Source organism: Psammomys obesus, unplaced genomic scaffold (genome assembly GCF_907164565.1).
Source record: "Psammomys obesus unplaced genomic scaffold, mPsaObe1.curated_primary_1811, whole genome shotgun sequence".
Taxonomy (NCBI): Eukaryota; Metazoa; Chordata; class Mammalia; order Rodentia; family Muridae; genus Psammomys; species Psammomys obesus.
The window spans coordinates 34,434,291-34,448,853 of NW_026596069.1; the positions used below are offsets into that span (position 1 = coordinate 34,434,291).

At 39.7% G+C, this 14,563-nt stretch overlaps 1 protein-coding gene across 1 annotated transcript in view; it reads right to left on the reverse strand.

Annotated features, from left to right (window-relative positions):
- The window catches only part of Jmy (junction mediating and regulatory protein, p53 cofactor), a 74,124-nt gene that overhangs the window by 40,302 nt on the left and 19,259 nt on the right, over positions 1-14,563 (reverse strand). The window contains exon 2 of the mRNA XM_055625516.1: positions 12,421-12,594. Within this exon, the coding sequence (XP_055481491.1) occupies positions 12,421-12,594 (174 nt within the window). The remainder of the gene's footprint in view (positions 1-12,420; positions 12,595-14,563) is intronic.

Here is a 14,563-nt window from a genome sequence, read left to right on the forward strand (position 1 = left end):
CATTTTCCACTTTCTTCACTGAATGAAATAGACTTAAAAGTGAAAAAGTGGTATTGTACATTAATCATAAAGAAGAAGACATTGTTTCATTTCTTCTTCTGGCTAACAAGCTAAGGGCACATTAACTGAGAAGTTTCCTGTTTCTGTTCAAGAAACATAGAACTCACATTTCCCTAAGGTCAAAAAAGGTAAATCGTGAGGTACCTCTCTGTGCAGTGTACACGCTGAGGAAGAAGAGGTGGCGATATGATTTGAAGCCAATGTCTCTTTATTACTAGTATAAAATAGAACTGTGTGAGTCCCATTAAGGCAGGAACAACACCCCGACTTCCTGACCTGCTGGGGTAATAAGTGTGTGCTGGCTTTAGCGTGTCTTGCTTGGCTCCTCGCATTCCCTACTCATTTATACTGAATTTGTTTTCCCCAAAAGACAATTTCTATACCCACCATTTTAGGAGTCAAATATAAGTATGTTTTGTATATTGATCATTTCTTATCTTCTTGACCTTTATTATGGCTCATATGTGAAAATATTGAGTGTATAATTTGAATAAAGAAATCAGTGTAGGGATGGCAGAGATGTTCAGCATGTGAGCGAACTTACTACTGGTCTTGCAGAGGTCCTGGTCTGATCCCAGCCATCTATATAGTTGGCAATCATCCATAACTACAGTCCCAGGGGATCAATGCCCTCTTCTGACCTCCATGGGCACCAGGCATTGACATGGTGCATATACATATATGTGAGCAAACATTCATACATATAAAATACAATAAAAAATACACAGGAGGGAAGGGCAACACACCACTGTACTAGATGAGGTGAGTAGGATGCAGATTTTTTTTTTGGCAAAATTAGGAGACATAGTTCTGTTACTTATAACCCACAAGATCTTTCACAAATACCTTATCAAATAAAAAATGCATTAAAATTATCATGGTGTGGCATGCCTGAAATCCTAGGTATTACTACAGAGGCATTTCTGACTCAGGCTCCCTCATCTCCAAGTTCACCCTCCTACTACCTTATAATGCTGGTTTTGGATTCTGCAAGCCCTTTTCAGATACCAGCAATTGGAAGGCAGGAGGGAGATGCCCTTCTTTCTTCTACCTGCTTACCTTTGACTCTGCTGTATCTGTAGGTACCATCCCAGATTTGCTTCTAAAAGTCAGCACTAACAGTTCCTTCCTCAGTAACAAAATCAAGTCTGTACCTTTTTCAACCCCAACCTCATAATGCAACTCTCTCTTTTTCACCAAGACAAGGCAGTACCAGCACACCAAGGGTCCTATCCTTAGAGGTCTGGAGTGGACCATCAAGGCCACTACTAGAAACATCTTTTTTATAAGCCTGAAGCTCCATGGAGTCTGCCCTCTGTGCCTAACTCAATAAATCCAGTCCCTTTCCTTTGTTATTTCACTTCTAAAAGTAGTGGCTTTTTTTTAAATAATTGCTTCCTTTGAGGTAGCTTACTTTCTTGCCTTAAGTAGCCACTTTACTTTACACTTAGTTAACAAATCTTTGTATTAGAGTGCTCACTGTTGAAATTACTAGCTTGATTTTTATCAAACTCCAGCAGATTTAACTATGGAATAGAAATTTAATAAACACGACCTAGAATGTACAAACTCAAAGCTCCTAGCTCAGAATATTAAAACAGAAATTACTTCCACCTGCATGAATAAACATTGTACCTCTGAGAAACTGACAAGAAGGAGATATACAAAAAGACTGAAATTTTGTAGTATGGCTTTTATGGGAGGTGGTTAAAAACAAAACAACACCACAATCATCTGATGATAACTTGTACACCGCTGTTAAGATTATTTTTTGTCTGCCCCAATCTTCACAAACAGAATACAAACCTGTTTTATGCAACTGCTTTTCCTCTGCTGCTTTGTAGATGACTTTTGAACTTAGGAACTATAATGCCTAATCATTTTATTGTATAAGACACTAAGCAACAATCCTCTCTTTAACTTCTCTCTTCCTAACTTGGGAAACTCGAAGACATCGCAGCAGCCTTGTTCAGCTGGACTGTGTGCTAAAAACTGTGACTGCTCTGTTTGGAATTTCAAGACTAGAGAGAAAACAGAGCCCGTTTTAACATGGAAAAAGGTGGTGTGTCAGTTTAGGTAGCCAAGAGTATAAAACTAATTTATAAATACAAGTTCTCTGGCATGGAACTCCTTATTATAAGTACATCATTGACAGGAGTGTGCATTTTTTAAAAAACTTACTATTGTATTTCTGTGTGTTGTTAAGATATTGGGAGAACATGACTAAAGATTCTTTGATGAAGCAAATGCTGTGTTGGCAGTAAAAAGGCTGAGGATGCCACTCAATGGCATACATCTTGTAAAAGGTTAGTATCCAAATAGAAGACAATTTAAAAAACAGGTAAAGGGCCTAAGCAGGTAAGACGTATGGCTAATTGGTGTATGAAAATTGTTCTATAGCACTAATTATTAGAAGAAGTAAGTCAAACTCACAATGAGGTATTATCTTCACTTTTATTTAAATGGATATTATCAAAGACAAAAGATCACAAATATTGAAAAGGAGGTAAAGAAAGGAGCCTAATCTGGCTTTGAACTTGAACAGTCCGAATGCCTAAAAAAGTACACAGGACAGCAGTATCAGTAAGCCAATTCATAAATCTGTGTTGGCATCTGCCTCAAAGGCTCTTTATTTTCTCTCAAGATCTTAATGCACAGAAATAAATACAAAACGCAATATCCTAAATGATGTTCTTATAATAAGGTGTTCCATGTTAGTTTTACGGTAGCTCCCCCAACAATCAGAAACAGACCATATATTCTTCCGGATATACGAGCAAAGGACTTGCCAGTATGCTGAGATATGTGTGTTCCAATGTTAACTCAGCATTATCACAATAGTAAAGAGACAGAATGAATGTCCATGTCCTACAGACACACATAAAAATGTCATTCAGCAGGGGTGAAGAGATGACTCAGAGGTTAAGAACACTGGCTGCTCTTCTAGAGGTCCTGAGTTCAATTCCCAGCAACCACATGGTAGCTCACAACCATCTATAATGAGATCTGGCGCCTGATTATGGAGTGTAGGTGTACATGCAGACAGAACACGGTATACATGATAAATAAATGGTTTTTTTTGTTGTTGTTGTTTTTGGTAATGTCATTCAGCCTTTAACGAAGAGTAGAATGGTACTAACTCACAGAGAAGGGAGGGACTTGGAGCTTAGGAAAGATTTTGGTTAAAGGACATAAGATTTCACTTAGGAAGACTACAATTCATGAGATCTATACAACAGTAAAATATACTTAATATATAATATTCTTTAAAAACAACAGCAGATGTTAAGTGTTCTCACCAAAATTTGGTAAATTATGAGATAATAACTAGTTCAATTTTATCCTTCTATAGTGTATAAAATACAAAACACTACTGTACAAGACACAGTTTTATTGTTAAGTTAAATGTTAATTTTAAATAAAAACAAATTGTAAAGGCACTGCTAAAATTGATTTTATTTAATAGCGCAATTAAATAGTTTAAACTCTGTCTCCCTAACCCCAAAAGTTCATCTGTTGTAAACTTGTTCCCAGGGTGCTGGTAATGGGAGTTTAGGAGGCTCTTTAGGAGGAGTTAAGAGGCTTTTTCTTCAGCTTACGGACCCTCAGAAGGGACAATTTTGGGCAGTAATTTATCTTCATAATTCAGGAATTAGGGTGGTAAAGGAGCTGTCTAAAACATAAATCCTGCCTGGCGGTGGTGGCACATGCCTTTAATCCCAGCATTCTGGGAGGCAGAGGCAAGTGAATTTTTGTGAGTTCCAGGCCAGCTTGGTCTACAGAGCCAGTTCCAGGACAGCCAAAGTGCAACAGAGAAACTCAAAAAACCAAAAACAAACATAAATCCCTAGATTCAATTTAACCACTACAAAAAAAAAAAAAAATGTAAAAAGGAATTTTGAAATTTTACTGATATAACTAGCTTTATTATAATCTTCTATGTAAGTCTCAATTCTCAATTATTGTGCTGGTAAGTTTTATGTTAAGTTGACACAAAGCCAGAGTCATTTTAGAAGAAGAACCTCAATTGAGAAAACAGCCCCTACTAGATATCCTGTGGATAACTCTCTGGTATATTATCTTGATGATAATAGGAGTATGGGCAGTGGCATCCCTAGGTTGTTGCTATAAGGAGGAGGCTGAGCAAGCCATGGAGAGCAAGCCAGTAAGCAGCACTCCTCCATGGGCTCTGCATCACCTCCTACCCTCTTTAAGTTTCTGTCCTGACTTCTTTCAGTGATGGACTAGGAAAGGGGAGCTGAAAAGGCCCACTCCTCCCCAAGCTGCTTCTGGTCATGATACTTCATCACAACAAAAGAAACCCTAAGACAATTATCTTCAGAAGAACTAAACAGTATCACAGCCACATGATAATATGTAATAAGAGTCAACTTTAGTTGTGCTTATAACAAATATTTTGCCAAATCAATTATAACTCCTTTTTAAAAAATACATGTATTTTCTAATAACAGTAGCTAGTAAATAATATAGTTTTAAAACACTTTTAAAATTACAGTTCCCTAAGTTGCTAATACTAGCTATGGACAAAGACATATATGATTCCAATGAGTAATTTACATAATAGCACCACGTATCATACTCACCTGACACACTATGAACTCAATAAGAAGATGTAGTGAATTACTAGAGAATATGCCTGTATGTAAATATTCATAAGAAGCACAAAGAAAAAAAACAGTAGTGGTTGATGGTATGAGAGACAACAGTTTAGAACAACAAATATTATTTTTACCTTAAAGTTATAATTTTAAATGTTTTTCCACACACTGATTCCCAAGGAAAAACGGAATAAGTAGTGACAGTAGCTCACCCACATAGTCTATAGATTTTCTCAAGTGAATATTCAATCCACAAATTGTTAATAGAACTCCAAGGATGAATCTTAATGTTGAATTTGCAGGTGATGTCTGCAAATATAGTAAGTAGTCAAGAGTGGCGGGATGCCAATGTCATCTAGTTCTTTTCTACCTTTCAGGTTGGATTCGCAATATATGTCTACAGTTAATTTTTAGAAGTTACATAAATTTTAATTTCCAATCTTACATTTCTGACACCCTTTTAATCCAAGTATCAAATTTCTTTTAAAATAACTGATAATTTGAGAGCAGGGAAAGATGGCGGCGCCGGGAGGACTCTCATTCTGACCAGCAGCACAGCAGGATCGGCACAGTGACCAGCAATCAGAACTCACGGCCATAAAACACACGCGATTGTGTTTCCCAGGTGAGAGGATACCCCACGGTGGGGATTCAATCAGCTTTTAACTCACCCGGCTAAACCTCGGAAGAGATCCCCGTTCTGCCAGACGCTTGGCCACCAGCCCCAGCCCAGAGCCACACACTAGTGTCTCTGGTCATGGTCCCAGACTGAACTTTGATCACCACTCTATCAGAGACTGGAATTTTCAGTCGAGGGATAACCCCACCGTGCAGGAAACGATTGGGACCGACCTTAGGTCACCCAGACATCCCCTGGAAAAGACTCGGGGTCCGCGGGTGCCCCAGGAGCCACCCGGAGCCAGAGCCGGGGACCCAGGCGCCTGCACAGAGCCCTGCCTGCGCGCCTGATTTGCCGCCTCAGATAGAACTATGGGCCCCAGGGCACTGGAGACTGAGTTTCACTGTGGGGTGCAAACCCATAGGGAGGGAATCGGCTGGTCTGATCTCAGAGCACTCTGCTGATACTACCACCCCGAAAAGGTCTCGGGAAAATTTCCCAGTTTAGGCAGACGCCCAGGCTCCCAAAGGCCGGAAAGGCAGACACAGGTAGTTTCTGGTGGAGATTGAGCTGTGCACCCCAGGGCAAAAAAGAGACTGGGAGTCCCTGTTTCCAGAGAATCCACAGGGAAGGAAGGAAACTGTACTGACTTAAATCACCCAGTCCTTCCCTGGAAAAAGTCTCACAGACCGGCAGGGCCCAGCCGCCATCATTGAGCTGTGCTCCAGACACAGGCACAAACAGTTGCTGCGCGCCAGATGTCCAACTGGGTCACAGCAGCTGATCATTAAATTTACAACAAGAAACCCAGAAACAGGGCAGCTGTCTTCAGGACTTCCCTGGGTGAGAGGAGAACTCTCTCGACTAACAAAGACCACAGTTACCACTCAGATCTCTATCCCTGAGGTGAGCAGCAGCAACTCCTGAAAAAACACCAGCCATCCAGGGACTATCTATACCCAAAAAGCTGAGGAGACCTTCCTTCAAGAAAAACCAGCTTTCTGCCAAGGGGATTTCTCTCTAACACAGGATCCCCAGGAACCACCAGAAACTAACCCCAAACACCTAAGATAGCCCAATGGGTAGAGTCCAGTGTAAAAGCTCAAGCAACTAAAGACAGAACAATATGGCATCTCCAGAACCCAGTTACCCAGGGGCAAGTAGCCCTGGACACCCCAGCAAAACTGAAATCCAAGAAGATGACCTAACAATTATGCTCATGAAGATGATAACAGAGGAAACAAATAAGATATGTAAAGACACAGAGGAAGATAAACTCAAACAGAATATTGCCATCTGTAAAGAAATAGAAGAAGTTGCAGCCAAACAGTATGTGGCATTTAGGAAGGAAATGCTTAAAGCATTGAATGAAATAAAAAAAAAAAAAAACAGAGGTTGGTTCAAACAAACAGCTGAAAGAAGTGATGGAAAAACAGGAAAATACAGTCAGACAGGTGAAGGAAATCAACAAAATGGCTCAAGATCTGAAGACAGAATTGGAAAAGTTAAAGAACACACAAATGGAGGAAACTGCAGAGAGAAAGAACGTAGGGAAGAAAAGAGGAACTACAGAGGTTAGCATAACCAATGGACTACAAGAGATGGAAGAAAGAATCTCAGGTGTGGAAGATACAATGGAAGAAATCGATGTATCTGTCAAAGAAAATGTTAAATCCAAAAAAATTCCTGACACAGACCGTCCAAGAAATACAAGACAATATGAAAAGACAAAACCTAAGAATAATAGGTATAGAGGAAAAAGAAGACTCCCTTCGCCAAGGCCCAGAAAATATTTTCAACAAAATCATTGAAGAAAACTTCCCCAAGTTAAAGGAGAGGCCAATAAGAATACATGAGACCTACAGAACACCCAAAAATTTGACCAGAAAAGAAAATCCTCCCGCCACATAATAACCAAAACAGTAAGTATACAGAACAAAGAAAAAATACTAAAAGCTGCAAGGGGAAAAGGCCAAGTAACATATAATGGCAAACCCATTAGAATCACACCTGACTTTTCAAAAGAGACTATGAAAGCCAGAAGGGCCTAGACGGATATCATGCAGACCCTAAGAGAAGACAGATGTCAGCCCAGGCTACTATACCCTGCAAAACTCTCAGTCCTCATAGACAGAGACAAAAAACAAATTTCAACAATACCTACACACAAATCCAAGATTACAGAAGACACTGGAAGGAAAAATACAACCCAAGAAAATTAGCTTCTTTCAAGAAAACCCTACTACAGTAAAACAAAAAACAACCAAGCACACTACCTTATGACTATACCCAACATCAAAATCAAAGGATCTAACAGTCACTGGTCATTAATCTCTCTCAACATCAATGGACTCAACTCTCCAATAAAAAGACACAGATTAACAGAATGGATACGTAAACAAAACCCAGCAATCTGTTGTATACAAGAAACACACCAAAGGCACAAAGATAGACATTACCTGAGGGTAAAAGGTTGGAAGACGACTTTCCAAGCAAATGGACCCAAGAAGCAAGCAGGAGTAGCCATTCTAATATCTGACAAAATAGACTTTCAACAAAAATTAATAAAAAGAGATGGGGAAGGACACTTCATACTCATCAAGGGAAAATTCCACCAGGAAGACATCACAATCCTGACCATCTATGCCCCAAATACAAGAGCACCCACATTTGTTAAAGAAACATTGAGAAAATTTAAACCACATATAGATCCCCACACATTAATAGTGGGAGACTTCAACACCCCACTCTCAACAAAGGACAGGTCAACAAAACAGAAATTAAACAAAGAAACAATGTCTCTAACAGAGGTCATGAATCAAATGGACCTCACAGACATTTACAGAACTTTACACCCAAACACAAAAGAATTTACCTTTTTCTCAGCACCTCATGGAACCTTCTCCAAAATAGACCATATAGTTGGTCACAAAGCAAGCCTTAACAGATACAGGAAGATTGAAATAATCCCTTGTATCTTGTCTGATCACCATGGAATAAAGCTAGACCTCAACAACAACAGAAATAGCAAAAAGACTACACACACATGGAAACTAAACAACTTGTTACTGAATAAGAGCTGGGTCAGGGAAGAAATAAAGAAATTAAAGTATTCCTAGAAATCAATGAAAATGAAGACACAACATACCCAAACTTGTGGGACACAATGAAAGCAGTGCTAAGAGGAGAGTGAATAGCACTAAGTGCCTTCAAGAAGAAATTCAAGACAGCTCATTCAAGCAACTTAATGGGTCACTTAAAAACCCTAGAAAAAGAAGCAGACACACCAAAAAGAAGTAGACGGCTGGAAATAATCAAACTCAGGGCTGAAATCAATCAATTAGAAACAAATAAAACAATTCAAAGAATCAATGAAACCAAGAGCTGGTTCTTTGAGAAAATCAACAAGATCGACAAACCCTTAGCCAAGCTAACTGAAAGGCAGAGAGACACCACCCAAATCAACAAAATCAGAAATGAAAAAGGGGACATAACTACAGACACTGAGGAAATCCAAACAATCATTAGGACTTACTTCAAAAGTCTATATGCCACAAAATTTGAAAATCTAAATGAAATGGACAATTTGCTTGATCGATTTGACTTACCAAAGCTGAACCAGGACCAGGTAAATCAACTAAATAGTCTTATATCCCCCAAAGAAATGGAAGCGGTCATCAAAAGTCTCCCATCCAAAAAAAGCCCAGGACCAGATGGCTTCAGCGTAGAATTCTACCGGACCTTCAAAGAAGAGCTAACTCCAATTCTCTTCAAACTATTCCACAAAATAGAAACAGAAGGAACATTACCAAATTCATTCTATGAAACCACAGTCACCTTGGTACCTAAACCTCACAAAGACTCAACTAAGAAAGAGAATTTCAGGCCAACCTCCTTTATGAACATTGATGCAAAAATACTTAACAAAATACTTGCAAACCGAATACAAGAACACATCAAAGATATTATCCACTACGACCAAGTAGGCTTCATCCCAGGTATGCAGGGGTGGTTCAATATATGGAAATCCATCAATGTATTCCACCATATTAACTAACTGAAAGAAAAAAAAACCACATGATAATCTCCCTAGATACTGAAAAAGCATTTGACAAAATCCAACATCCATTCATGTTTGAAGTATTGGAGAGATCAGGGATACAAGGCACATATCTAAACATAGTAAAGGCGATATACAGCAAGCCTATAGCCAACATCAAACTGAACGAAGAGAAACTTAAAGCAATCCCACTGAAATCAGGGACAAGACAAGGCTGCCCACTCTCTCCATATCTCTTCAACATAGTGCTGGAAGTCCTTGCTAGAGCAGTAAGACAGTTTAAGGAGATCAAGGGGATACAGATGGGAAAGGAAGAAGTCAAAGTATCACTATTTGCAGATGATATGATAGTATACCTGAGTGAACCCAAAAACTCTACCAGGGAACTCCTACAGCTGATAAACACCTTCAAGCAAAGTGGCTGGATACAAAATTAACTCAAAAAAAAAAAAAAAAAATCAGTAGCCTTCCTGTATACAAAAGACAAAAGGGCCGAGAAAGAAATTAGGGAAACAACACCCTTCACAATAGCTACAAATGACATAAAGTACCTTGGTGTGAACCTAACCAAGCAAGTCAAAGGCTTGTATGAAAAAAATTTCAAGTCTCTGAAGAAAGAATTAGAAGAAGATATGAGAAGATGGAAAGATCTCCCATGCTCATGGCTTGGCAGGATTAACATAGTAATCCTATGTTACATGGCCATCTTACCAAAAGCAATCTACAGATTTAACGCAATTCCCATCAAATTGCCAACACAATTCTTTACAAACCTGGAAAGAAAAATTCTCAACTTCATATGGAATAACAAGAAACCGAGAAATGCTAAAACAATCCTCTAGAATAAAAGATCTTCTGGAGGTATCTCCATCCCTGATCTCAAGCTGTGCTATAGAGCAACAGTTATAAAAACTGCATGGTACTGGCATAGAAACAGAATGGTGGATCAATGGAACCGAACAGAAGACCCAGAAATAAACCCACACACTTAAGGACACCTGATTTTTGACAAAGATGCCAAACCTATACAATGGAAAAAAGATAGCATCTTCAACAAATGGTGCTGGTCCAACTGGATGTCTACATGTAGAAAAATGAAAATAGATCCATACTTATCACCCTGCACAAAACTGAAGTCCAAGTGGATCAAAGACCTCAACATAAAACCAGACACATTAAATCGGCTAGAAAAAAAAGTGGGGAATACCCTAGAACTCATTGGTACAGGAGAAAACTTCCTGAACAGAACACCAACAGCACAGGCTCTAAGAGCAACAATCAATACATGGGACCTCATGAAACTGAAAAGCTTCTGTAAAGCAAAGGACACCATCATCAAAACAAAGCGACTGCCTACAGATTGGGAAAGAATCTTCACCAACCCTTTATCTGACAGAGGACTCATATCCAGTATATATAAAGAACTAAAGAAGCTGAAAAGCAGCAAACCAAGTAATCCACTTAAAAAATGGGGAACAGAGCTAAACAGAGAACTCTCTGTAGAGGAATATCGAATGGCAGAGAAACACTTAAAGAAATGTTCAACATCATTAGCCATCAGGGAAATGCAAATCAAAACAACCCTGAGATTTCACCTTACACCCATCAGAATGGCCAAGATCAAAATTTCAACTGACAACACATGCTGGAGAGGTTGTGGAGAAAGGGGAACCCTTCTCCACTGCTGGTGGGAATGTAACCTTGTACAACCACTCTGGAAATCAATGTGGCACTTTCTCAGACAACTAGGAATAGCGCTTCCTCAAGATCCAGCCATACCACTCCTAGGCATATATCCAAAAGAAGCTCAAGTACACAAAAAGGACATTTGCTCAACCATGTTTGTAGCAGCCTTCTTTGTAATAGCCAGAAGCTGGATACAGCCCAGATGTCCCTCAACTGAAGAATGGATGTAGAAATTGTGGTACATCTATACAATGGAGTATTACTCAGCAATGAAAAATAAGGAAATCATGAAATTTGCAGGTAAATGGTGGGACCTAGAAAGGATCATCCTGAGTGAGTTGTCCCAGAAGCAAAAAGACACATACGGCATATACTCACTCATATAAACATACAACATAGGATAAACCCACTAAAATCTGTACATCTAAACAAACTAAGCAAAAGAGAAGACCCTAACTAAAATGCTCAATCCCCATCCTAAAAGGCAAAGAGGATGGACATCAGAAGAAGAAGAAAACAGGAAACAACCTAGGAACCTGCTACAGAGGGCCTCTGAAAGCCAGAGAAGAAAACAGGAAACAACCTAGGAACCTGCCACAGAGGGCATCTGAAAGCCTCTGCCCTGCAGACTATCAAAGCAGATGCTGAGCCTGATGGCCAACTGTCGGGCAGAGTGAATGGAATTTTATATAAGGAGTGGGAAATAGCAAGAGCTGGAGAGGACAGGAACTCCACAAGGAAAGCAACAGAACAAGAAAATTTGAACACAGGGAACTTCCCAGAGACTCATACTCCAACCAAGGACTATTCATGGAGATAACCTAAGACCCCTGCACAGATGTAGCCCATGGCAGTTCAGTGTCCAAGTGGGTTACATAGTAATGGAAAGAGAGACTGCCTCTGACATAATCTGATTGGCCTGTTCTTTGATTACCTCCCCCTGAGGGGGGAGCAGCCTTACCAGGCCACAGAAGAGGACAATGCAGCCACTTCTGATGAGAACTGATAGACTAAGACCAGAAAGAAAGAGAGGAGAACCTCCCCTATCAGTGGACTTGGGGAGGGGCATGCATGCAGAAAGGGGAGGGAGGGTGGGATCGGGAGGGGAGGAGGGAGGGGCTTATGGGGGATACAAAATGAATAAAGTGTAATTAATAAAAGTTAAAAAATTTAAAAAAAAAACTGACAATTCAACATTTTTCAAGAGTTTGAGTATGATAATAACTGCCCCAACAGTAGACCTCGGCCTTCTAGAAGAGAGGCCAAGAATCTGCTTGCATTATTTTAAAAACTTTTGTAGTTAAAATATGTGACTAGCAAGCCTCAGAGCCATTAAGCAGAGAGGTTACAGTTTAGGCTTAAAAGAAAAAAGTTACCTTGATCTGTTGTCTTCGCAGCATGGCAAGCTCTCGCATGTCTCGGAATGGCTGAAGTAAATACTGGTAGAGTTCAGTTGTGGCCTCTGCAAGACTGCTGTAGGCTTCGTCCTCCATCTGATACAAGTCCAAAAGCTCCACCATGCTCTCTATAGTCTTGTGCTTGTCCAAGAGCTGTGAACAAGAAAGTTTCAATACTTAGAAAACCAAATATGGTAACTGATAAATAAATCCTGCATTTGCTTTTGACCCAGCATGAAGAGGGAACTAACCACAGTTTGTATATCATCACTTATGACCAAGGCCTGATTCATTAGTGGTGCCTACCTTTTCTATGAAAATAATCAATTATTAACAACAGTTATTGAAAGGGTAACACAGAGAAGACGTAAGTACTAATTTCAGAAGTTAAAGAGAAATCGATTTCTCCGTTATTGTTCCTTGCACAGCAGAAACACATTCAAAATTCTGGGATGAGTATCTTCATGCATAGTATGAAATTATTTTAAAGTGCTGTGGCCACACAAACAACTGAAGAACAATTCTGGTGTTAATTCTTGCTGTTCCAGGAGATAGGCTGAGAATTTGTTATATGCTACAATTTGAAGATGTAAATGAATACAACAGAATTAAAAAAAAAAAAAATACTCAAGTCTCCAACAAAAAAGAGAAAAAATGACTACACTGTTGACTGACCACTCACAGAATACTCAAAACTGACCAGAGAACACTTATTGCCATGTCCACAATATCTCTGCAGTATTACTTTGCAGTAGACTTCTCGGATTATAAGGGACACCTTATGGGTGTCATTTCTGAACTTGCTTGAAGTCTACCGGGGAAACACAATAATCAAACTCACAGAAAACTAAAAACTGCAATGTGAGCACCCTGTGAAGGAGAGTCACCACTTGCAAAAAGACTTGCTGATTCATGCACCAGGAAGACAATGAGGGCTTCTATGCCTAACACAAAGTGAAGCAATCTTTTCCCATTAAATATACCTTGTTTCAAAGAAACAACAAGGAACTATTTCTACACATACACATAGACCTTAGTTGTGATGTAACATCACACCCACAATCCCAACATTAAGGAGGCAGATGTACTAAGATCTAATTCAAGGGCAGCCTGGCTGCAGAGTAAGGTCTAGGCTAGCCTAGGCTGCCCAGCCAAAACAAAAAGGAAAACCAAAAAAACCTCTAAAAACAGTCTTAACCTGTGCATGAACATACACAAAGGAGATGAGGAGGGAAGAGAAGATTGCATCTAATATACATAACAGCAAGCACCATGAGAAGAGTGGAACCTTAGTCTAAGACTAGCAAACTAGGAGGGGAAAAAAGCCACCCCTGCAATCCCAGCACCTGGGAAGGCAGAAGCAGGTGGATCTCTGAGTTAGAGGCCAGCCTGATCACAAAACAAGTCCAGGACAGCCAAGGCTACACAGAGAAACCCTGTCTTGAAAAACTGGAAAAAAAATTAGCAAACTGGAGAGAAGCAAGGGGAGCAAAAGGGATCCTAGAAGTAGTAGCAGGCCATGATGCCAGAGTTTCTATTAGCAAGAGACAAAAAGGTGAGTTTACAGGCTCCTTTTATCTGTCAATAAAGTTGTTGATGACTTCAAAAAAATTTTAGAGATAAAATAAATAGAATTTGGCGCTGGAGAGATGGCTCATCAGTTAAAAGCACTGGTTCCAAAGAATTCAGGTTCAGTTCCAAGCACTTAGAAAGTAGCTTAGAACTATCTGTACCCAGTTCCAGAGAGGTGCTCTCTCCTGGTTTCCAAGGGCATCAGGCATGAAAGTGATTGACAAACATGCAAGAAACACAAACACATTTTTTTTAAAAGTAACAGAATGTAGTGACTGGCTGAACTTCAATGCATTAGAATTAAGAATGACTACTAGATTTCTGATGTAGACAAAGACAGGAACAAAAAAAAAAAAAAGTGTTTTTAACCAGGTGGTGATGGCGCTCACCTTTAATCCCAGCACTCAGGAGGTAGAGGAAGGAGGATGTCAAGGCCAACTTGATTTACAGAATTAATTTCAGGACAACCAGGACTACACACACAGGAAGGAAGGAAGGAAGGAAGGAAGGAAGGAAGGAAGGAAGGAAGGAAGGAAGGAAGGAAGGAAGG